The sequence below is a fragment of the Ursus arctos genome, unplaced genomic scaffold (genome assembly GCF_023065955.2).
Source record: "Ursus arctos isolate Adak ecotype North America unplaced genomic scaffold, UrsArc2.0 scaffold_11, whole genome shotgun sequence".
NCBI classification, from domain to species: Eukaryota; Metazoa; Chordata; class Mammalia; order Carnivora; family Ursidae; genus Ursus; species Ursus arctos.
Genome location: NW_026622775.1, coordinates 35,701,785 through 35,728,111, shown reverse-complemented (window position 1 = coordinate 35,728,111; position 26,327 = coordinate 35,701,785). Strand labels below are relative to the sequence as shown.

General features: G+C 37.3%; 1 protein-coding gene across 2 annotated transcripts in view; it reads left to right on the top strand.

Annotated features, from left to right (window-relative positions):
• TTC29 (tetratricopeptide repeat domain 29) overlaps window positions 1–26,327 on the top strand; it is a 388,892-nt gene that overhangs the window by 266,142 nt on the left and 96,423 nt on the right. For both annotated transcript variants that reach the window (XM_026499440.4, XM_057310110.1), the window contains one exon: window positions 14,144–14,235. In XM_026499440.4, the coding sequence (XP_026355225.3) occupies window positions 14,144–14,235 (92 nt within the window). The remainder of the gene's footprint in view (window positions 1–14,143; window positions 14,236–26,327) is intronic.

Sequence of the window (26,327 nt, the reverse complement as noted above, 5' to 3'; positions counted from 1 at the left end):
GGGACCGGGATGGCCCTGGGGACTGTGGCAGGTCAGAGTTGCTAAACGGAAGGACCTCAGCTTTGAGGATGGCAGGGCTCAGGAAGCGGAGCAACTAGGAAGTTATTAGAAAGATGATCTCCACAGTTGCTTCTGGGCTCTATAATTCTCCATCTCTAAGTATTGATAAATAATTTGAAAATGCCAAGTCTAATGGTAATTTTCTAGTTTATCGTATAAAACCTAAAGCTTACTATAGGAATGCTAGCAGCAATTTGTTTTGCTATTTTATTTTCAGCTCATATGTTATTTCAGAGCTGATCAAAGGCATTGGTTGAAAAGTGTAAAATAAATCACGCTTCTAAATAAACCACTAAAGAGTGTTAAATTGATTTAAGTGATTTTAGGAATATTAATATTTAAAACATCTCTGTCCCAAGCCTGTTTATGACTACCTATAGCAATAATAACTACCATTTCATTCTACCATTCTTCATCTTACAATATTGCATAGTAAACTGTGTAAAAACATTATTTTTTTAGCACTGGAATAGAAATGTAGGATTTCGGCTATTTATTTATGTTTAAATATCTTGAATTTTATTCAGTCAATAAAAGTATACTCGATTAATGCATTTATTATACTCTTTGCCTAGGTTGAGGTGAATAGAGTGCAGTGTTTGTTTTTTTATTATTAAAGAAAACTTTGCCTTCCACTCACATTCCTTTGCAATAAATTTGATTTTAAGCAGCACGTATTTCAGGATTAGTCCCAGGCTTGAGAAATTTTCTAGCTTCAGAATTTTGCATCTCTGACTTATCTGAAAATATTGTTAAAACTGCATAAATGATTTTCATAGATTTTTTTTTAATGCATAGGGAAAAGAAGGTGTCTGCAGTGTTAAATGGAATATCGATGAATGTCCCTCCATAGGAGGGAGGGTCCGGGCACCAAAGCATCCCACGCACGCGCTTTGGTGTTAGAGTCACCTAGGCTGCGCGGTGTGACAGCCAGCTCTATGAGTGAAGACACACTGGTGATAAAAGCAACCAGACATCTGGATCACAGTGCACACATTCAAAGGCATTTCTGAACTGTTCACACATTTGTACTCACCCGGGTCCCCAGCCTTGCCCAAGGCTCACTCATCATTTTCTTCTCTGCCTCTGCCTGTCTTCATCTTTTTCTTTTTTCTTTTTTTTTTTGTACTTCAGCAACCTCCCTTTTCCTTTCCAAGTCACCTCCATCTGCTTATGTGTCAGTGTGGCCCTCCTGCCACACGGCTGGCTGAGGAATCCAGGAGCCCTCCCCGCCTCTGCTCAGCACCACCGCATGCCTGTCACTGCTCAGCGCTCTGCGCCACACTGGCTTGTTTTGTCAATAACCATTTATTTGTTGCTGGAATAGTAGCAGCCATTACATCTGACCTCCCTGTTTCATCAATTATGGATAGATTATTGGATGTGAACATCTGCAAAAGCTTGCTGTTGAACTCACCTCCTGGCTGGGATTAGATAAAGTACTAAACTGTTGTTTATTGTCAGGCCAAAACTCTACTGGGAAGGCAGGGAATTCCAAGAGTGGCAGAGCCCCATCAGAAGTACCAAAAATCATTTCGTATTGCCACTGTTTCCCCTAAGATTCCAGCCATTTATTATTTACACTTATTACTAGTTGTTATAACCTACTTGATAAAAGCTCTTGGCAGGCATTGCATTTCCAGTCCTGGTCGCATCTGTCAGAATGGAAATGACTCATAAATTGTTTTCTTGCCTCTTCCATCACGGCAAAAGGGTAATAGATGAAGCTTCCTCTGTGTGTGAGCATTTAGAGGAAGACTTTCCTACCATGTTTTATTTTAAAGAAACGTGTTTACCCAGCTTGATCTGAAAGCATTACATCGTGGATCTAAATTAGGGTTTACCGAGTTTACCAGAATAATGGCCTGTGGTGGAAAGGATATCAGGTTGTACAGAGAGAATATGCTGAAAATGTTTTCCAAGGCTTTCATGGGTTTCTGAGAAGGGGGAACCAGAACGAAATTTTATTGAATCCTGCCTTAAATGAGGGGAGAAATCTAGTAAGAGGGATTACGAATAGATGATGGCTCTACCTCCAGGGGGAAAGACAAATCTCCTAGTGGGAATTGGTTCATGCAGAAATATAGAAATTTTCACAGTATTAGTGTTTATTCAAACCTCCTAGGTAATATAGAACACTAATATAGGGCACACTTTGATCCCTTCCTGTGGAGCCAGAAGCCATTACGTTCAAAGTGGTCAAATGGAAGACAGTTCAGGGGAAGCTAGGGAACCTTGTTTGTCACTGAGCTAGTGACTTTTCACTGCTTACCTATCTGTCTTAGCTTGTTACCTGTGAAGATAGAAACCACATTTGTCTGTCATCAGTCTAGACTAAAAGAAAGGGGGAAAAATGATTTATCCTCCCTCCACAGATAGGAAGAATTATTTCCTCAAGATACCATGACTAATCTAACAATTTCAGCCTTGGATCTGCATGTCCTCACTGAGCATAATGGGCCTGTAATGGGGAAACCGAGTCATTTGGGAATATGATTAGATGAAACAAGCACACATTGAGTAGGGGGCTCTTATGTCATTTTGAAAAGTCATTTAAGTTGTCCTTTAGGAATTTGGCCTGTTTTCTAATACTTGAATTCTTGGACTGACTGTTAGCTGAAAATTTTCCCATACTTTCCATTTACCATAGTTATAAAGTGCCACATTTTTTTGTCTTTATTGAATGAGATATGATGCAAAACATATATAATATAATGCAATAAAATATAATTGACAACAAACTGTGATGTATATTTAATATAAATGTTATACTTAACTTATGTAAGAGCTTATTTTTCTTTAAGCCAGTTAGTTATATATAATCTTATTATAGAGATACTATATAATTATAAATACATCATTAATAGAATATAATCATAAGGGTATTATAATACAACAGCTCGTCACATCCACTTTAATGTTTTGGCAGGTACTTCACTACCAGTCTCTTCCAAGGGCTCTACCATATTCATTCAACAATATTCAGCATTAACATAAAACTAGGAACTAGGGTATAATGGAGAGCAAAACAGATACAGTTCCTGTCCCCATGGCTAACTGTAGAGAGACCAATACTAATAAGTAGATACATATGGTGCTGTGGTGAGTGCTATAATAGCACAAAGAAGTGGTATGTGTGTGTACAGGGGCTGGAAGAGTCAGGCGTGAAATAAGAAAGAACAACGCAGGCAGAAGGATGTGGGGTGGACAGCACTGGGCTCATTCCTGGTAGTGAAAGGTCTCTGTGACTGGAGAGAGGTTCCCAGGGTCCCACACATTCCAGCAAGACATAAATGTTGACGTCTCTGCACTGGCAAAGTGAGTGACAATACATGTTTGGTCAAATTAGATTTGACTGGCACTTCATTTGATTTGGTTTGCCACCACCATCTTTAGTCTCCATAAAGTACAGACAACTGAAATTATTGGTAATGTTATCATAGGTATAATGGAATCGTTTGTCACAATCCCTTTTCATCCTCATATAAACATAACCAAGTGGGGCTTGAGAATTTCTTAGTTTAAAAAAAATACACAAACTTCTTTTCATTCAGAATCTTTTCTGGAAATGAAATCTCTAATCATTTTCTATAACCTGTTTTTGCTGGCCTACTTCCATGGAAAGAATCACCCTGTACTATTTTCTCAGTGGCAAACTTGGAAGGGAAAAAGCCTAGAAGTTATTTATTTGCCACTTTAGCTCTAGAGAGCCCTTTGTCTCTCAATACTTCTGTTTTATTCTTTAGGTACAAGAGATTCATTCAGATTACCTCAAGTAAGGGAAGTACTTGTAGAGATTCCTGTGGTAACAAGAGGAATCATATCCCATGAATACCTGGAATCAGGAGACGGTTGGGTCTCACTGACTGAAAGATTCTTGGGAACTGGAGGGCCCTAGAACACAAGGGGCTGAGTTTTCTTACTATCCCCTCAGCAGCAACAGTCAGTTGGATTCACTCTATTGACATAACTCAATCACTCTCTTGATGTTCATTTATCTTGAAGCACCTCCTCACTTATGCAATTACCAACTGCTCAATGGGTCTAAATTTCCTAAGAGAGCATGATAGAACTAACCAATCACTATAGTCTTCCACCAAATAGGACTTTTTATATCAGGCCACCTCACAGATTACTGGACTGCCTTTGGTCAAGGACCTTCTAGCAAAATATAAAACAAAGTCTCCACTGGATTTTCCTAACAAGAACTTAAGGGCAGGAAAATTTCTTTTTAAGGAGCTGTACATATAACTCACACCATGATTGGTTTGTACAGGATAAATATTTTTATGCTTTCTGATTTATAATATAGAAAATAATTGAGAATTAGAACCGAAATTCTTCATTAATATGTCTCTCATTAACATACTACAAAACTGTAATGACTGATTTAGAAATGGCAGTTTCGAGCAATATGTTCCAATTTACTATTCAGAAAACTTTTATTTTTAGCTGCAAGTGAAGTTCTACCTCATCATTTTGGGGCTTGAGAGTCCTCTGTATATTGGATGTCTAGAGAGACAGTTTTAAGGTAAAAGAAGATCCTTGGAATTTTTTTGAAGTTTATTTCTATCTTTATAAAAGCTTTTTGAAAATACAATATAAACTCCTAACATGTGAGAGATTAACAATTCAATTCAGTTTACATAATTTAAGGATAACCTTGAATTTTCATCAAATTCTTAAAATTTTTAGGTGGTAAAAGAAAAATTTGCTATTTCTAAAGAGAACTGATTGTTGCCTTTATAGCAATTGCCATTTAATATAAACCAAAAGCATTGTAGATTCAGCTCTCCTTGCTATCAGCTATTCCAGGGTAGGAACATTCTTTAAAAAGCAATTCATTAAGAGTATGTGCAATTTTTCAAGTGAGGGGGAAGCATGAAAATAACATTTCAATTGAATGAAAGGATTCATCATTTTGTTTCTTTAGAAGATTTTTTAAAAAATAGATTTATCAGAGACTTTAAAGCCAAGGACAAATTATTGAAACAATCAGAGCCTATCTTAAATTACTGAATATATCAATGTAGAGTTCTGAACTCCCAACTAATATTTTTGGAAGGGAGAATTATAGATCCTTTGGTCCTACCCCATTATCTTCCAGACTTGGATACTGAAGCTCAAGGTAACCAAGTGACCTGTCAAAGTCACACCCTGAGCTAATGGCAGAAGAGAATCTAGAACATATACCTTTTAACATTCAATCCCTTCTGCACTAGATCACATAACCTTCATGTTGTGTGTTGGGCAATGTAAACAGTATGGAATAGTTACTCCAAATGATGAGTAATGCATTTCAGGAAGAGAGAGTTTGTACTCCAAATGATCCATATAAATAGTAAGGCTAGACTGCTCCTAACTTAAGAATATAGTTTCAGCAGAATGCAAACTATTTAAGTACTTTTGTGTGTTACAGTTTACAGAGCTACATAACGTGCTTGTGCTCAGTGTTCATTCAATATAACGTATTTGTAGAAAAGGATTACTGTATTTACTGCCTGTCAGATACTATGACTTCGCAAAAATGTGTAAGAGCCTTTAAGTGACGTGATAACAGTTCTGTTTACCCCGTTTTTACCATCTTCTGCAGTCTCTGATTGCTGACTCCAGGAAAGTGCCCTGAATGTTGTTGTGGTCCAGTCTGGTCCTCAGCCTATTACTGCAGTGCTTGTCAGAAATCATTAGCCACTGATTTCTTTGACTAATGTTGCAGTTGATTGTCTGAATCATGTTCAGACACTGTAAATGAGGCAGAAACATCCTTTCTGCTCACCAACTGTGAAATGGCTAAAGGGGGTTAGATTGCCAGAAATCAGAATAAATGTATTTCCGATAAGACTTGACATTGATTTCAAGCTCAAGATGGTCAACTTGATTTTTTTATTTCTGTATTTCTTACTGCATAAGAGTAAATCTGTTATCATTGCCTCTTTTGTCCTCAAAGTAATGCACTGTATTGAGCACAGTGCCAAACTTTTGTAATGAAATGGCACAATTTTGCGTTTGTGTAGGAGATCTATAACAGTTAGCTGTACTATCTTTTTATGATGGGTAAGGAGGAAGAGGTAAAAAATACACCCTAGGTAATAGACCATAACTTCTTCTTTACAAACAAACCTGACGGATGCCTCTTTATGGTTTCACAGACATTTTTTTTTTTAATATAAACAGCAGTTAGTGTTTAATTGCCACTTATGTGAGTCTTACAGATATCCTAACATCTTAGGAGGTAGCTAGTGTTGTTCACATTTTACACAGTGGAAATAGGACAGAATACTCTTGCTTTATAAACTGCATACAAAGTTTCTAAGATGAATAGATCAAGTGTTTTGGAGTTTATACTACACTGTTATATAACGCACAGAAAACAGACTGAATAGAATGTTCTAAGTAAATACTCAAAAACTGGAGTCATTTCATTAGAGTGACCTTAGCAATAAGAAAACCATTTTTGGTTTAAGCCTTTAACAGAGATGCTGCTAAAAACTGCTTGTACTGAGAAAGCATGGAGTGTTCTAGAAGAACATGGCCTGGAAAAAAAAGTCAGCTTAATGAGACAGGATGACCAGGTCTCAACACAATCCTTGTACTTCCCCTGCAGGCCCACTCCCATCAAGTAGCCCGAAGCATGGGAGGGCTCCATGAAGAGGAGAGCCTCCTCTTCCCACAAGAACTCTCCTTGGTCACAGACATTTTTTGGTCCAGGTGGGTTTATTTAAACTCTTCTAGAACTCAGATGAAACTAAAAATGAAACATTCAAATGCGGCTAAACTGCTGGGGTTACATTCTCACTCATTTCAGAGTCTCCTGGATGACTCTATAGGCTTTGAGGAGGGAAAACAGCTATCTTTCAGTATTAGAAGGACTGTCACATGGATGAAGGATGGATTCGTCTTGTGTTGTCCCACAAAACACAACCATGACGAGCACGTAGAAGTTACAGGTTTTGCTTAACTTAACCAACAGTTTTCTCACATAACTCTTCAGTGATAGAGTGGCCAGGTCCACAAGGGATGGTTTCCAATCATGAAAATAGTTGAGGCAAAGGCTAAATCAGGATTTCTTCACATCAACACTATTCACATTTTGGGCTGGATAATTCTTTGTTATGGGGGGCTGTTGTGTGCATTGTAGGGTATTTAGCAGCGTCCTTGGCTTCTACTCAATAAATGACAGTAGCAACCCTCCCAATTATGACAACCTTAAATATCTCCAGACATTACGAAATATCCCCTAGGGGGCAAAATCACCCCCATTTGAGAACCACTTAGATAAGTCAGGTAAGTATATGGGGAAATTAAGCAGTTGCTTTATTCAAATCTTTAGTAGGTATTATTAATACCTCATCTTATTGGAACCTTATAACATCCCTTCAAGGTAGACTTTATTCATTTCCATTTTATACCTGAGGAAATGGGCTCAGAGAGAGTAAGTCACTTGACACATGTCACTCAGCTCAGTAGTAGACTTGTGTGACTTGAAAGCCTATGCTATTTGAAGAAAATGTGAACACCCAGAGGGAAATTTGATTAATTATCCCATAAGGCTCCTCCAAAGCCTGGTCTATGCCCTCAGAAAAGAAGTCCCTACTGATTTCAGATATTGAATTAACTAAGGAAGAGAGCAGTGGGGGAGGGTGGTAAGCGAAGAAAGGAATGTCTATAGAAAAAGAAAATACCAAAAATATGAAGTAAAAGTAGGATTATAGCTCTTTGAAATTTTTGCAAAATTACAAAATTTCCATCCCAAATGGGCTAGATGTTAGAACTTATTTTATGTGGTGGTTTCCATGAATTGTTTTTCTACAGAAACAATGAAAGATAGGGTCACCAGCCAGAGCATGGAGGCCCGCTTAAACTTCATGTCACTGATCTGTATTCGTTTGAGCTGTGCATGCTTAGTGCTATGCCAGAGGGAGAAAGAAGAGTATTTCCTCTCATTTCCCTAGACACAGGAACAACTCCGCATTAAATCTTTTGAGAGGTGCCTGGTCAGTTAAGTGTCCGACCCTTGATCTCAGCTCAGATCTTGATCTCAAGGTCGCTGGGCATGGAGCCTACTTAAAAAAAAATTTTTTTTTAACTTGGATAATGGAAAACAAGGCAAGGAACTGCACCATCTTGTATGTGGCATATTTTAACCAAACACATTGAGCTGCCTAGAAAGTAGAAAGACAAAAACTATGATTAAAAAAGTCCCGCAAAAGACTACGTTTACGAGCATGTAGAATAAAGAATGAAAGTGAATAAACCACCTCATCTTCAAAACAATAATGAGATTCCTCCCTTGTAATCAAATAGATAAATTGCAACTTGAAAATTTATAACTTTATACCATCAATTAAAATTGTGATAACTTAGTACATGTTACTAGACAAAACATTCTATGGGTGAATCTCAAAGCAGACTTTCTTCTGGACATTGTTGCTTCCGTGTATTCTGGTAAAACCTCTGTCATTGTATCACTCCTTCCCCTCCCCAAACCTTTGTTCAAGCTGCCCTCCTCACCACAGACCCAATCCTGTCATTCCTTTAAAATGCAGATTGTGTTTCTCTTCTCTTTCTATACAGCCTTTCCCAGTTCTTCGTTGTTCCAACACTGTCTGCAATTCACTCATGTATACATTTAATTACAAATTTTCTCCCCACCCCCTAGATACAGTGTGGTGCATGGGGGCAGGGATTTTGTGTTATTTTGCTGCTGTATGTCTAGCACCCAGAACATGGCTTGGCCCATAGAAGACACTCAGTCTTTGTTTAATGAATTAATGCCTTTGGACTAGATTTTTAGCCCTTTATACAGACTTACAGCACTATATAATATCAATGTCTATAAGTCTTATTGCTCTAGTAAGGCCTTTAAGAGCAGGGATATTTATCTATATTACATATACAGATATGTAATATACACTGTACATAAAATATATATATATGTAGTTTTATCTTGCAGTCGCATCTAATGATCTGATAGAATGAACTAGAAGTGTACTTTGCATAATACATTGGTTCTGAAGGTTGAGCATTATGAAGAAAGCGATAATGTGAGGGAGTTACCTTTTAGGTATCAGTGACTTATAAACACCTGATGTTCGCATCTACTGCTGCACGTTCCCCTCTTCCCTTTTTTCATTCCCTTCTATACCACTTTGATAAGGAGATTATGGAAAAGTGTGTGAAGCTTCTAGAAAACCTGAGGTATAGAAGTAGACCCCAAAAAAGAAGTTATAGAAATCAGCACCTGCATAAAGGATCATATCATAAGGCTGAATTTTAAGAGAAGGCTGGCCTTTGTGTTGTTGCTTTATAACCTTGCCCCAAATTATCCTGCACACACTAACTGAATTGTTTCATTTCACTTTGTTAGGCTGCATAAAACTCCACCCAGAAGAAGAGATTCGGGGCTAGCAAATGTCCTTTAAAATTACAACCTTTGGGGTCACCTGGGCGGCTCAGTCAGTTAAGTGTCAACTCTCGGTTTCAGCTCAGGTCATGATCTTAGGGTTGTGAGATTGAGGCCCACATTGGGCTCTATGCTCAGTGGAGCATCTGCTTGAGATTCTCTCCCTCTGCCCCTCCCCCTCCTTGCTCTCTCTCTCTCTCTGTCTGCCTCTCTCTAAAAATAAATAAATTTTAAAAAAGTAAAACTACAACTTCTGGCGGAGTTAGTGATCTTTGAGTTGTTCATACCTAGGTATGAACTGCTTTAATCAACTACTGTCCTTCTGTCAGTCACTCAGCTAAGGAAATTTCCCTGGTGAAATACAAATACGCAGGGTGAGGGAGGTGGACCAAAAGGGAACGGGGCAGATGCCAAGGTATTTCGGAATGTTTTCTAAGGCAAACCTTTCTTTCACCCAACGAAAAAAGAAAAAACCTATTTTTCCCCATCTCTCTTCTTTCTCTTCCAAGCAGCAAACATAACTACAAATGAAAGGGTAACATGAGAGATTATCGTAATGGTAGAACTATTCAATGTCTTGACTATGGTGGTGGTGGTTACATGAATAGATGCATGTGATTCAATCGCATGAAATTAACACGCACATGCACACGCACACACAGGCACACACAAGCGTGTGTAAAACTCATGAAATCTGAATGAAGTGGGTGAATTGTATCAACCTCAGTTTCCTGGTTGTACTTCGGTACTGAGGTCAGGCGGGATGTTACCTGGGTGGGGGATAAATGAGAGCGCTCTGCGTTATTTCTTACAATTGCGTGTGAATCTATAATGTTAAAATGCATACAGTTTTTAAAACAAATTGACCAGGACAGTGTTTTCTTATAACAGCTGGCTGGGCAGAGGGGTGCGGAGATGATTCCATCTAATCTGGGAAAGTGAGGCCGGGAGTGATAGTCAGCAGAGTGGTTTAAAGCAGATTTCATCTGTGAAAACAGGTACAAGGGCCATCATTGCTGGAATTTTTTTTTTCTGTGTTAATGCTGTCTAAAGTAAAGGGACTGTAAGAGTGGATGTGCCCTCATCACTGGAAGTCCTCAACATGTAAGGATAGAAAACAATTGGGTGTTTGAAATTAATAGACCTAATAGTGACTTCTTATGTATCTGCCCTTAAAGGTGCCAAGCTCAGGCATGAAATTTATTCTTAAAATCTTCTGGGAGGAAGATTTTTTTCTCAATCTCTCTCCCTCTCCCCCCCCCCTTTTTCTCCCCCCCCCCCCACTTTGTTGACAGGTGACAATCTTGACTTAAATCCAATGCTTTCTTGAAGGGTATTATAGCAAAAGAAATTAATGATCCTTAAAATTTTATTTTACAGCAAACAATTCGTCAAAGAATTTGTCATATAGTGCCAGCATTATTCTCATTTTTTATGTTAAGTATTCTACTAGTTTTGTTTTTAGGTGACCAATAGAGATTATCTCATTTTAAGAACTTGGATTCTATTTGAAAATGCTTTTTCAGGTAAATCAGTGTTATTCTAGTGGGATGATAAAGCCTTTAAAACTTCAAGTAAAATAGTTATCAAAGCTTCATCTCCATTATTCACTGAAATTATCAGAGAAATTTGAGTAGCCATGTGACACTCAATTTTTATTAGATATATGAACTAACTTTTCCAACTGTGATAGCCTTGTAATCACGCATATCACGTGTAATCACGTTTGGGGTTTGTTGAAATTTACCTAGTACTATGCTTAATCAGTGCTATCCTCTGTCTTTTGACAAAGGCTGATTAAGTGCATTGTCAATACAGTTTAAATACATACATAATGAATTTCCAATTCATCAAAATAGTTTGCACCTGAGAGTCTTTATTCTCTCCTTTTATCTTTGTTTTGTGGTGATAGAATTTAACGTTCCAGGCCCTGGATTTGTTTCCAACATATGGCTTGTCTGAGGGATGTTTGGTCAAGTACAGTGGATCCCTCAGATCTGCACACTGTATTTTCTCCCTTGAAGTATTCTTTGTAAAAAAGATTCCACTGTTTGTCTAATGATTCAAACTGATTAATGTTTATTTGTAAAATTATACCCTGCCTACTTTAATTAAAAAGCAGGTAAGGTAGCTTACCATAAGAGCAATATAAAACATCTTTATTTTCTACACAATTAGTAATCTCGTGCTATTTTTCCACTTTTATGAGTTTTTCCTGTGTATTTTAACAACGTCCTTTCTACTCCCCTTCAGTCGAACTACAGGATTCCCCAGTCTGCTGAATTTTGCCTTGTGTTCTTCTTGTGATTCTCCTGTCTGCATTTACTCTCTCCCACTACAGCTCACACTGCTGAGGAGCAGAGGTCCTGTCTGATTTAGATGGGCTCCTCTGCGGCACTTTGTAGGTCTTCAGTCATGTCATTCATAGCTTCCCTGCTGGGCCAGTAATGAACCAAATGCTTCCTACTGCCTAGAGAGTTCCTGTTTTTAGGTAAAATGCGTGAGCTGACCTATGAACTCTCTCAAACCACAAATTAAAATGTGTTGCCTTTACTTTGAGGAGGGAAGCCCCTACGAGGAGCTGTTCACTAATGGCTGGTTCTCGGATTCCCACGGAATTCTTGTCCTGTGGTTTACATAGCACTCTGTAATCTCTCCTGGTGGCCTCGCAGCAACTCTCAGGAGCGGGTTTTCTTTTTTATTTCTGAGAAAAGCTTCTCCAGGAGAACTGTATGAAAGAACTAGGACTGGAATCCAAGTCGTCTTACTCTGAGGTTAGTGTTCATTCCAGTAGACCATGTCTGGCTCCAGGAGGAAGCTTCTGTGGAGTCAAGTCTGAGGCCAAAACCAAAAGCCCAGACTGAGCCCTTTTTTGCCCCTGCTCCTTCCAGGAAATGCTGCACACTTGTGTGGGATAGGCGTCATCAGCCCTGAAGTATTTACCTGTAATTTCCTGGATACCTAGCCTCCCAACCGTGGGGTAAAGAGTCACACCGCTAAGATAATGGGTGCCTGCAGGTACTTACTATACTGCTTGCTTCAGGTGGCCAGGGGCATGGGAGAGTACGAAGGATAAGCATGGTGTAAGCCCTGGGGAATCCTCCCTTCAGTCATTGCTGATTCACACAGTGCATCAACCCAAACCTCTGTACCACAAGACTGTAAATGCCTTCCGGGCTGCAAGCGTGTTCCCTTCCATTTAAGATTTCTTAGGGTCTAACATGGCACCTGGTACACAGTAACGGTATTTGCTGAATAAACAAATTGTTTTTGGCAGGAAATAGAATATTCAATCTTAAAGTTCTAGAATGTCATATAAAGATGTATGGACCAAAAAAGACACTAGAAGGTCTCTTTCTAAATATTTTGATATTTGGATTCAATAAGATCTCTTATAAATCCACAAAATTCATGAATTCTGCCCCTTCACTCAGAAAGGTCTATGTCAAGTTATATCAGACTTAATGTAGGTGTTGTCAGTTATGCAAGACAAAGTGAAGAGAATATTCTCAGGTTTATACAAGGCATATTAAGAGGCTTAAAAATAAGAATCAAAATTTTGAACTTAGCAGGTTTAACAGGAATTAAAACACTGGGTCAATATGTATCAGTAAGTTTTAATATCAGTGTTATATCAAGCATTCACTTATAAACCACACACACACAAAAACAGAAACAAATTTTATGAGGTATCATCATGGCCTCATTGAAATTATTTCCCAAATATTAACCTTAAGAAAGTAAAACCAAATATCAGCACTGCCTCTGATACTTAAATCTTCAAAGCTGTCTAATTCAGACAGTAGCACACAGCACATATTTACATCCTCCCTCACCCTGACTCTCTCTCCAAACGCTGTCAAATGACTTTAACTAATTCTGTCTTAGAAAATGTGCAAAAAGGATTTCCATAGAGGTCTTTGGAGATTTCCTGTGTTCTCATGTGTGTAATAGGTTGGGTCAAGTAACAATGAAGGAAGAAGAAAGAATAGGAATTTTGTTTTACATATTTCCCCCTTCTGGCCACTGAAAGAGAAAAAAGAATAGAAAGGGAAATTATACCATAAACACGGTGTCAGTGTTAAATTAAATTAAGATCATATGTTTGGCAGTGGCAGCCATAATCTTTTGATTATTGAAGAGATTGTTGGTAATGAAGTACATTTTTAAGAAATATTTTTAGTGTATACCGAATACACGCACAAACTGTGAGATATGCATCCAATAAAATGATAGATTTAGAAATTGCTTAGCACCTAAATTCACGCTTTTCAAAATGCTATTTATAGAAAGAAAAGTGATATTTAAGCTACCCCAGTAGAATATTATAATCTGCCTTCTATTACCTTCAATAATAGTACCATATTTTAAAATAATGTTGTAAACCATTCAATTATTTATTCACACCTAAGTTCTATAAATTGGAAGATTTGGGATTGTACAAGAAAAGAATTATTTTTACAAAAGTAAGACCTCACTGTCATGGCTTAAAGACATTGCTGTGAAACAACTTATGCTATAGATAAAAATAAACCAAACCAACATGAATTTTTAATAAACAAAAAGTATTTTATGGAGACATTAAGAACAACTATTAATTTTCATCTTTTCTGTTATGAAATGAAACATCAGTGAATCTGGTCGTGCTGTATATTTAATATGTATTTCTTTTCCTGATAGGTCCTTAACACGTACAGTACAATCTCTACAGAGCTGGATGATGATCTCAGCCTGGGGAGAGCCTATGAAGCAATAGCCAAGGTCCTGCAGAGGTAAGTTAGCACATCCTTGTCTTGCTGTCACTGTGAATTCACTCAGCTGTGAAAGACTTAAATTGTTTGAGGTCTGTCGCTTTCCATTACTGCCTGCTTAAATTTTAAGCAGTGCCCTTCTTAAGTGACCCTTTCATCGTAAGTTATTTTAAACCAATGTGGTATTTTAAAATATGCACCTAAACCTTCCTTTGTCTATGCCTCCTTTGTATGATTTTATTTTTGATTTTCTGTAAGTTTAGTGATGACCTTGAATGAAAGGGAAAAATCAGGTCACATCTCACAGGTTAAAAAAGCAGAGAGCTCAGCCATATATAGTACGCTTCAGTAACTGGGGCTCACCGCAACCTTTCCGGAGCTCTTCTTGGAGGAAAGTTTTCCTTTATGCTTCAGTCTTGCTTCTTCCATTAAGACATCTCTCCTTTGAGCGTACGCATCTGGATAAACAACTGAATGCAAGAACGATACTCCTGCTATTTCACTTAAAACAGACAATTTAATAAAAGTATACCTGAACAAATTTTTCCATGGAAAACGTGATTTGCCCTTCACTTATTTTCTTGTGATCATTTAATTTTTGCACTATGTTGTAACGTTATTATTTAATTCAAAGTAGGATGAGAAAAGTTATCAAAATAAAGGCCTTGGTCTTTGGTATGTTATCTTATACCCAAGGTATGGCTTTTTAATAATGGTGATGCTGGTTGCAGTAGTAGTTAGTAGTGGTGAGAAGAAGAAGAGAAAGAACAGATACAGGTTGTGTCAAGTTCTAATTCCTGTATTTCAGCTTGTAAACACATACAAGATAGTGTTTTAAAAGACAAAATTGTTATTTAAAAGACATTTAAAAGATTAAATGCCTAGTGAACTGAAAGTACATCATTATATAATTACCACTGCTAATATAATAATCATTAATAATTAAATAAATAAATAAATAAATAAATAAATATTAAAATACCCATGCCAACAAAATGAAGGTCTCTACAAAGTACCAAATGAAAGGCAATGCAGTCACTGCTGGATAAGTGGTTAGGGACACAGATATAGCTATGAGGAAAGTATGGCTATGTACTCCAGGAAGGTGGGGTCAGCCATGGATAAAGCAAGGAACCCGTGGGTGTTGTGGCTCTTCCAAGTCGAGATTGGTGACTAACCCATGGAAAATCAACCCAGCTATCCCTTAAACGTTTACTTTCCATGTAACAACGGGAAAGAAGCAGGTGTTTGAACACAAAGAAGAGATTTATAAGTTTTCAGTTTAATGTCTATTTGTAACACACCAACTCTGTGCCCTTTGGTGCAGTTCATTTTCATTATTAAATTACTTGACTGTTGTTAACACAGTCCAGAATCAGTAGAAAATGGTTGGAGTGTTTGTCTTGCTTTGTAGTAACAGACCTGGCCTAAGCTTATACAGTCAAATAAATGCATTCCTTAACATGTTTATAAAATATTTTTTACAAAATGACATGTGTTCCAGCATGACTAAAGAGATAAAACTCCAGGGGAAAATGATTTTCTTTTATAAACCTGCATTGAACACTTACTATGTCATCAGGGTTGGAATGCCACGTTAGTTACTGACAGTTTTTATTTCTTAAACTTCGGTATGTATGAGGTTATCTCAAAATAATTCTCACCTGTTAAAGACAAGTGTCTCTCTTGGAATATTTTAATCTCCACTCAAGGATCTGAATTCCTGGTCTATACAGTAAAACCTAATGGGAGAGTTGAACGATTATCTGGTAAATATTGGCAATAATAACAGACAGACAATTTAATGTGAGTGTTTTGGGGGGTTAAAATAGTTTATTTATTTGACAGAGAAAAAATGAGCACAAGCAAGGGGGGGCTTAGGCAGAAGGAGAGGGAGAAGCAGACTCCCCACTGAGCAGGGAGCCTGATGCAGAACTCGATCCCAGGACCTGGAGATCATGACCTGATCTGAAGGCAGTCATTTAACCGACTGAGCCAGCCAGGCGCGCTGACAATTTAATGTTTTAATTTGGCCGAAGTGTTATTTGGGGCTTAGATGTAGAAAAGGGCACAGCTATAACTTGATATATCATAAAGTAGGATTTGTTTTTGGCAGAAATAGGGACAATTCTATTCCAACAGTCTAGGAACCTGCCTTGGGGCAAACATATAATAGGCAAGAAGCTTGAGCTCCTCCTCACTTTTCTACCCAATGAAACAAATTCCACCTATAAGAATTCTCATCTACTAAGTACCAGTGAAGCCATCAATTTGTATGGTAGGCCTGGGTTCTTAGTTTTATAATGTTATGTAATACACAAGAGAGTACAGGAGATGCTTCTGCTGGGGCCATACGGAAGAAGTACCCCAGGGACACCGCAAGATTTCCAATCCAAATCTACCATTTTGCAGCGTTGTTGGTGGTTATGGAGTAGCATTCAGGGGAGCGTTAAGCCTCAGCATATTCTTTCACCCCCTAGTTATCTAAGAAGACTTATTAAATCAAGTCCACTGATTACTAAAAATGCCTTGATACAAATTTTGTGGTCATTTTTTTTTTAATTTCACTTTAAAGACTTGGTGTTCTTGGATACATACACACACACACACACACACACACACACACACACACATCCCTTTCATAGTCCTAAACTGTCCTCAGATTAGCAACAACAGGCAAGAAATGAAACACAACCAAAATAGGGGAAATTATGGGAGATGTGGTGGAGAAATAAATCAAGCTGCACATGAAGCTTTACATCTTCTCTAAATCTCTTTTTCCTAACCTGTGCAATTGCACAAGTTTCACTAATGGTAGCCCTATCTCTATAAATATATTTCATCTCTTTAAAGAAAATGGAAGAGGATAGCCATGTCTAGCATAAGTGTGTGTCTAAGGCTATCAGCTGAGCGTGCATGAAAGGTGAATAATCTCTAAGGCTAGAAGCTTCTAAAATGGTTATAAGAATTTATACTAAGCCTTCAATTGAAAAATATGCCATATTTCCTCAAGACTGAAGGACTTGGTAATACAGAGTTGTCCGTTTGGTAATGCTGGACCCGGCCATGCCATTAGAGTTATTGATGAAGGTTTTAATAGTGAACAGTGTTTGTTATTTTTGCTGTTGTTCTGAATAATATTAATTACACAAGGGGTTAAGCAGCGTAACAGAAAATAAGCATTACAACATCTTTCCCCGCCCCACTTGGAATACTAGTGAAGAAAAGGGGGGGTTGATATTATAAAATGATGAAAATTGCCTATGACACAGCTATAAAAGCTAGAATTATGGTCTATAAAACAAAGAGAGAGTGAGTTGAGAAATTACCAAGTAAATATTATTATTAACACAGACAATTTGAATAAATACAGAGAGCAAAATTCCTCAGTTTTCTTTATGGCATTTTTTTTTTTGCCTCATTTACTGAAATAACTCATTTTACTGAAATGCCGAGACTCTCCAAATAATCAGGATGACTTTTGAAAAGAATCTAGGGGGAAAAATCACAAAAATGAGAATTGGTCAAGACACATCGGTCACAACTAGCCTACCTCTGGGTTTATTCCATACTCATTGTAAATTTTCTTGCAAACTCAGGTTAAATTATTTCCTAGAAAACTTTCCACAGTGGAGATCTTTCAATCAATCAGTACAAAGTTTCAAGTGTGAAAATTACCTTTCTGTTATAGCTGAAAATTAATTTCTTTTTGCTTGAGAGAAATGACATGCCCTAGTAATTTTCATATATTCTTTAAAATGGAACATCCGGGCTTTGATGCGAAAGTTCCTAAAAATGACTCCCCAAAAATACATCAAAACATTTCTATTAATTCATGAAATTAAGAACAGCTTTTTACATTTTCTCCTGTCACTGATTCCATTTGCCTTATTACTTTCATCTGTGGCCCACAAACTTGGTGGCACAATCAACAATCCCCTTAGTGGCTGTTTCATCTCTGCTCTATTTGATTTCTTCTCTCTGAGTAAATGATTAAGTTTTCATGCATTGGTTCAACCAAAATCTATGTTCACTCAACCACATCCTTTATTGATTACTTCTACTGCAAACAGTAGGCCAAGTGTGATATACATAATTGGACAGTTGTCAGGGGATGTGGGTGTTAACAGTCCTGTTTTCCCAGTTGGAAACTGGAATCACCTTGATACACAAATATTCTGCACTGTTTCATTCTCATCCTTTGGACCGAGGAGTCCTGTTCCTCAGAATATATGTTTTTAACTCTCTAAGGTCTGGTTGAATGAATTTAATGATTATACCATATAATGTGCTGTTCAAGTTGCACCTGTGCACTGCATATAGAAAACTGGAATTAATATTTGTCTAACATTTTAACCTTGTCCTTTAACTTATACAAATAATCTGTAGCTTTTCTATGAGAAAATATTTGATCCTTTCCCTTCCAAAGAAAGATTGGCTTCTAAATCTGTTGCCAACTTTGAAATTTGGAAACTCTTTAAGCAACACGTAACGTGTCCATTTCAGATGCTATAGTAACAGTTTTGCCGGCTGTAGAGCTGTATGTACCTTCACTGAGTGGAGCATATAATTTATACTAGAAAGACTTTTTCTCTAGATTATTTGTTAGAGCAAGTTTCAAATAATTTTAGATGTTTTGGAAATCTATTGCTACTTTGGGAGAAAAACAACTGGACTCACCCAGCAATAGTTTTGTTTATACTGTTTTGTATTTCTTGCTCACAGAATTTGGTTTTTTGATTGTGTATGTTGTGATTTAACAATCCTCAGCAGGCCAAGCCTAATCCAAAATGTACTCCCATCAAAAATACATCAGTTTTTGGGAACATGAACATAAATAACCTTCAGTGAGTCCATTTTAGCTAAAAAAAATAATAAGTTTTCCCTGAGGTTTTAAAGTGATATGCAAAGAAGTCTACTTTTTTTTCTTATATCATCAACTTTTTTCCTTGAATATTACAGTCTAAGAAAGAGCTTGAAGAGTTCACATCAATTTGGTAAAACATTTTTAGTCCTAGAGATCCACAAGTTTGCTCAAAATTCTAAACAGTGTACTATTTTATTTATCAATAATTTTATACCCTCCAGCTCTCTCAATACCATTTTAGTTGTCCCACAAAACAAATATTTAAGTTTGTAAGTGTACCTCTCATGGTACTTTACTCCATGTCTGCATTTGAAATATTCCTCAAACAATTCATAATTTTTCTGGAGAATTGAGCCTTGCCTAAATGTGGAAGAAAATTCTTCATGATTTTGTTATGAAAAAATGAGAACAGAATCATAAATAGCAATATTCACAACTTCAGGAATGTGAAATTCCATTCTATTTCTGATACATAAAGCATTCTTTTAGCAATAAGAAAGGAAAAAAGAATGCGTCTGATAGTACCTGGCACTCAAGTAAACAAAAAGTGTTCATCCTTTGACGCTCTCCCCTAAAAGCCAGACACCAGGACTTTACGTGCCATCTGTCTTGCAGAGTGTACGTTCACATGATGGCACTTCATTCATTGCACAATGGAAGATTTTCAAAAACTAACACTAAGCGGGGAGCCTGGGTGGCTCAATTGGTTAAGCCTCCAACTCTTGATTTCAGGTTAGATCATGATCTCAGGGTCCTGGGATTGAGCCCCACCTTAAGCTCTGCACTCAGCAGGAAGTCTGCTTGTCTCCCTCTCCCTCAGCCTCCCCAACATGTGCTTGCTTACTCACTCTCTCTCTGTCTCTCTCAAATAAAATAAATATATCTGTAAAGCAATCTAACTTATTTTTGCAAACATACAGTAGCTTATCTATGAAAATGAACATTATCCTCGTCAAATCTTGGGAGGTTATGCAAGTTGATACCTCTGATCCTGACACTGCCTGTTTAAAATTAAACTCTTCTGAAATATTTCTGAGCTTGTTGCATATGCTTATGATATGCATATCAAAATGTATATGTGTGTATATGGAGACACACACACACACACACACACACACATATATTCAAAATAGCAGCACATCATTGTTTGAGAGGTGGGTTTGGTCTTTGGAAATAGCCAAAAGAATTTAAAGTCCCATTTAGAAAATGCAATAAATAATCCCTATGGGTAACCCAATTTTTGAAACAAAATTCATTAAGTTACTAATGAATGCTTTACACTACTGTACTATGCAGGAGTTTCCTAAAGAGGAATTCCAAAATTGCTGTTAGCCTCATCATTAGATGACATCACTTAGAGGAAATTATCTTCCTTTGCATGCTTGGTATATCTGGACAACTAGAAATATGGATATGAAGCACAGGGGGAAAATCAGAGCTAGAAATATGGATTTGCCAGACTTATGCATATAGGAGTTAGGGCATGGCATAGTAGGAAATATAACTGCCCACAGTAATGTTTTAATGGAGGAGAAAGGAATGCCTGGGACAGAACTCTAGAAATAGCCAAATTTGGACAGGCAGAGACCTCAATGTCAGTGAAATATCTGGGAAAATGACAGATAAAGGAGAAAGAAAATGGAGATTGGCCAAGAGTCCCAGACACTAGAGAGGGAGAAACATTTGGGAAAAGATGGGAAATTTAACAGCAACTCCCAACGTGCATTGTAGATCTGTATAAGGGTAGAGAGGAAGAAACATGGGAGTAGAACACAGGACCTGTGAGCCTATAAGCCCACTAAACATTTTATGCAGTTTAAAATTCAAAGATGTTTCCCACGATACATATTATAATTTTTTGAATTTATATGGATGCTTTGAGATAACAATTGTATTCACTGGCTTTGGCTCAAAATCTGTTTGGCTCCCTTTTAAGACTAAATTTATCCCAAAACACTAGAATTGCTTTGTGAAGATATTCAAATAAATGTGCTGTAGGTTTTAAAGCACTTTAGACAGTTCATAGTACCTATCTCAGGTAATACTATGTACGAATGTTTATATTTATCTCTCCAAATTGACAGTGAAACACTTTAAGGGCAGGAACCATATTCCTCAGCAACTAGCACATTGTAGGTCATTTGATAATCTCTCATGGAAGTTACTGAAATAAAAAGATGTTCTTGGTGTTACCAAAATATCCAGGAGACAAAGAGTTGACAGTCATGAACTCCAAACATCCAGTGACTGATACACTCACAATTTATCTGGGAGCTTAATTTTTATGAGTATTGCATAAGCGTTTCCCTTCTCAAATTTTCATCCATTCCTTTATTTTATAATATCTTTCATATTATATATGAAGCTTAGTACATGCTAAGCACTCCAGTAGTAACTGTATGTCATTCTAAGCATTTTGCCAGTATATTTATAACAACTTGTATGGATGACTTTAGTGACAACTAAGATTTCACAGCTGAGGGACACTTGCAAGAACAAACTACCATTTACCATAAACTTTGTAAAGGTTTTATTAAAAAAATAACAGCTTTATTGAGATATAAGCCATATGCCATACAATTCACCCCTCTTTTTTGACATTTGAAGACTAGTTTTATTAAATATTTAGTATAGATCAAAGACTATGTGATAATAATGCAGTTGTTCCTCAGAGCTGCTGTGTTTATTTCCATACAGATCATAGAAAAACAGCATGTAAACAAAATATTTAATTTTAGTCAGTGTTTAAAGGCAACTTGAGAGAGGGCATCCAAGATGGTGGCATTTGAAGATCCTGAACTTACCTTCCATAGACACACTGAATATGTAGCTATATATGGAATAGTTCCTTCTGAAAAAGATCTGAAAACTAGCTGAACAGCTCCTTTACAACAAACAGTAAAAGAGCCACATCTAGATGAGTGGGAGAGACTGAGATATATTCTTACCAAACCCCACCTGCCACATGGCAATCCATAATTGGGAGTGATTTCATAATTCTGTAATTCCTCCGTGAGGAATGAGGAGTTCATGCCCCACATCAGTCACCCCAACCTCTGAGACCTGCAATGGAGAGACGAGCCCCCAAAATGTCTGGCTTTGAAAACCACATCCAGGAAACCCAAAGGGCTGTAGGGAACTAGAGTACTTCTGTTAAAGAGCTTGTATGCAGACTTACTTACCCTAGGGACCAACACAAAAGTAGCAGTTTGAAAAGTACATAGACTGTATGTGAAGTTTGCTAATCTTAAAGCATATGCCAGAGGAGCAGAGGCCTATGGGACTCTCTCCAGGGATAGAGGCACTGGCAGGTGCCATTTTTGCACTATTTCTCTACCTTGATAGCTCAAGCAAGTGTGTCCCAGCTCTGTGCTCTCCTGCTGCCTTGCTAAAACTGTTGGACATATGAAGTCTACACAGGAGATGCTCCTCAGTCACCTGGCTCTGGTAGCCAGAGGTGCTTGCATTCCTGGGACCCATGAGACTGTAACAGAGAGACAGTTCCTGGCAGGTTAACATCCCCAGAGTACTACAGAGATAGAAGTCTGAAACACACTCCCGATCTTTCTGTGAAAGAGGCCTATTTACTTGTCCTGTGACTTGCATCTGAAGGGCAAACTTCAAGTTTGCCACATACCTAGAGGCTGCAGAGGTGCTCTCAGGGAATATAAGCCATGTGAGGCCATCTTTCTGCATTCTTCAGGCCTTGCTACAGTGCACTGGTGCCTCACAGAAGGAGCTTATACACTCATCTGAAGCCCCAAATTTTGCAGCTGTCACCCAAGGGACACCTCCAGGTCACCAGCTCTGAAGGTCAGCAGCGTTTACAATTACAGCACCACAGGACTGTATATATTTGAATACTTTAAAGCTGCTGCCTGAGCATCTGGCTTGCAGTAAGCCTGAAAGTAGGTGCTGACTGAGATCCCTCCCTTTGGAAAACTGACAGGTCTTGGCACACTTCAACACCTGGGACGTATCAAGAATAAATCACGTTGCTTAGGTAATTGCAAAGGTTCAAGAGACAACCAAGAGCTAGAGCAATGTTGAACAACAAGGTTCACCTCCTGTACAAATCCACTCCTTCAAGCTTGGAAGAGGTAGTGTTTCACCTAATACATAGAAACCAACATAGAGAATCAAGAAAAATGGGGAAACGGAGGATTATGATCCAAATGAATAAGCAACATAAAACCTCAGTAAAAAATTTAATGAAATGGAGATAAGTAATTTACCTGATAGAGAGTCAAAAATAATGTAATTAAGCTGCTCAATGACTTGGGAGAAGAATGCATGAACACAGTGAGAACTTCACCAAAGAGATAGAAAATATAAGAAAGCACAGAAGTAAACAGAAGTCACAGAGCTGAAGAATATACTAACTGAAGTGAAAAATACACTAGAGTGGTTCAACAGCAAACTATGTGAAGCAGAAGAAAGGATCAGTGATCTAGAAGACAGGGCAGTGGAACTCACCCAAATAGAGCAGCAAAAAGAGAGAAGAATTTTTAAAAGGGAAGATAACTTAGAAGACCCTGGAGACAACAACAAACAGAATAATATTTATAATGTAAGGGTCCCAGAAGAGACCAGAGAGAGAAAGGGGGAGAAAACTCATTTAAAGAAATAAATTGCTGGGGTGCCTGGGTGGCTCAGTTGTTAAGCATCTGCCTTCGGCTCATGTCATGATCCCAGGGTCCTGGGATCAAGCCCTGCATCGGGCTCCCTGCTCAGTGGGAAGCCTGGTTCTCCCTCTCCCACTCCTCCTGCCTATGTTCCCTCTCCCATTGTGTCTCTCTCTGTCAAATAAATAAATAAAATCTTAGACAGACGAAAGAAAGAAAGAAAGAAAGAAAGAAGAAAGAAAGAAAGAAAGAAAGAAAGAAAGAAAGAAAGAAAGAAAGAGAAATTGCTGAAAACTTACCTAACATGGGGAAAAAACAGACATCCATATTCAGGAATCCCAGATAGATTCAAATAAGATGAACCCAAAAAGATCCACACAAAGATACATTATAATTAAAATATCAAAAGTTAAAGATAATGAGAGAATTTTTTAAAAAGCAAGAGAAAAGCAAGTTGTTACATCCAAGGGAAACCCCAAAGACTATCAGTTGATTTTTCAACAGAATCTGCAGGTGAGAAGGGAGGCAAATAATATATTCAAAGTGCTGAAAGGAAAAAAATTGCAGCCCAAAATACTCCACCCAGCAAAGTTATCATTCTGAATTGAAAGAGAAAGAAAGTTTTCCAGGCAAGCAAAAGCTAGAGAAGTTCATCATCACAAACTGGCTTTTAAAGAAATGTTAAAGGAACTACTTTAAGCTTAAAAAAATAAAAAGCATTAATTAGTAACAAGCAAACATATTAAAGTATAAATCTCATTGGTAAAGGTAAATGTATAGTAAAGGTAATGGGTTAGTCGCTGATAAAACTCATATGAAGGTTAAAAGACAAAACTAATGAAAATAACTACAATAATTAGTTAAGGAATACAAAAAATAAAAAGATGTAAAATGTCACATCAAAAACATAAGAGGTGAAGTGGGAGGCAGTAAAAATGTAGAGTTTTAGAATGTGTTCAAACATAAGTTTCTATCAACTTAAAATAAACTGTTATGTATATAAGCTGTTATATATGCCCCTCATAGTAACCACAAGGCAAAAACCTATAGTAGATACACAAAAGACAATAAGAAAGGAATCTAAGCATAACACTAAAGAAAGTCCTCAATCCACAAGGGAAGAGAGGAAAAGAAGACAAGAATACAGAAGAATTGCAAAGCAGCCAGAAAACAGTTTTAAAAAATGGCGATAAGCAAATACCTGTCAATAATTACTTTAGATGTAAATGGACTAAATTCTCCAATCAAAAGACCCAATGTGGCTAAATGAATAATAAAAAAATAAAGACCCATCGATATGCTGCCTTACATGTAAAGTGAATCTTTAAACAAGAGACTCACTTTAGATGTAAGGATACACAGAGACTAAAAAAAAAGGAAGGGATAAAAAAGATGTTTCATACAATTGGAAACCAAAAGAAAGCTGGAGTAGCTAAACTTACATTAGACAAAATAAACTTTAAAACAAAGACTGTAATAAAGACAAGAAGGGAATTACATAATGATAAAAGGATCAGTCCAACAAGAGGATATGACATTTGTAAATATTTATGCACCTCTAATATAGGAGCACCTAAATATCTAAAGCAAAATTAACAGATGTAACAAGAGAAATTGACAGCACTGCAAAAACAAAAGCAGGGGATTTTATTACCCCACTTACATCAATAAATAGATCATTCAGACAGAAAATCAATAAGGAACATCATCCTTAAATGACACATTAGACCAGTTGCACATATATACAGAACATTCCATAAAAAGCAGAATACACATTCTTCTCAAGTGCACAGGGAATATTCTTCACAACAGATCATATGTTCCAGCACAAAACAAGTCTCAATAAATTTAAGAAGATTGAAATCAAATAAAACATCTTTTCTGACAACAATGGTATGAAACCAGATATGAATTACAAGAAAAAAAAACAGAAAAATCACAAATGTATAGAGATTAGACAACATGCTACTGAACAACCAGTGGGTCAATGAAAGAAGAAATTAAAGGGGAAATCAAAAAAATCAGCATGATACACCACATTAACAAAATGTAGGATAAAGTCATATAATCATCTCAATAAATGCAGAAAAAAGCATTTGACAAAATTCAACATCCATTTATAATAAAAACTCTCAAGGGAAGTGAGGATAGAGGGAATGAACCTTGACATGGTAAAGGCCATATTCTGTGTTCACAGATTGGAAGAATTAATATTGTTAAAATATCCATACTTCCCAATGCAATCTACATATTTAGTGCAATCCCTATCAAAATCCTAATGGCATTTTCCACAGAAATAGAACAATAGTAAAATGTATATGGAACCACAAAAGACCTTGAATAGTCAAAGCAATCTTGAGAAAGAAAAACAAAGCTGGAGTCATCATGCAATAATTTCAAACTGGATTATAAATCTATAGTAATCAGGGCACCTGGGTGGCTCAGTCAGTTAAGCGACTGCCTTCAGCTCAGGTTATGATCCCAGGATTCTGAAACCAAACCCTGCATCGAGCCCCGCATCAGGCTTCCTCTTCAGCGGGGAGCTGCTTCTCCCTCTCTTCCACTTGTGCTCTCTCTGACTACTTGGGTGTGCTCTGTTTCTCTCACTATCTCTGCTGCTA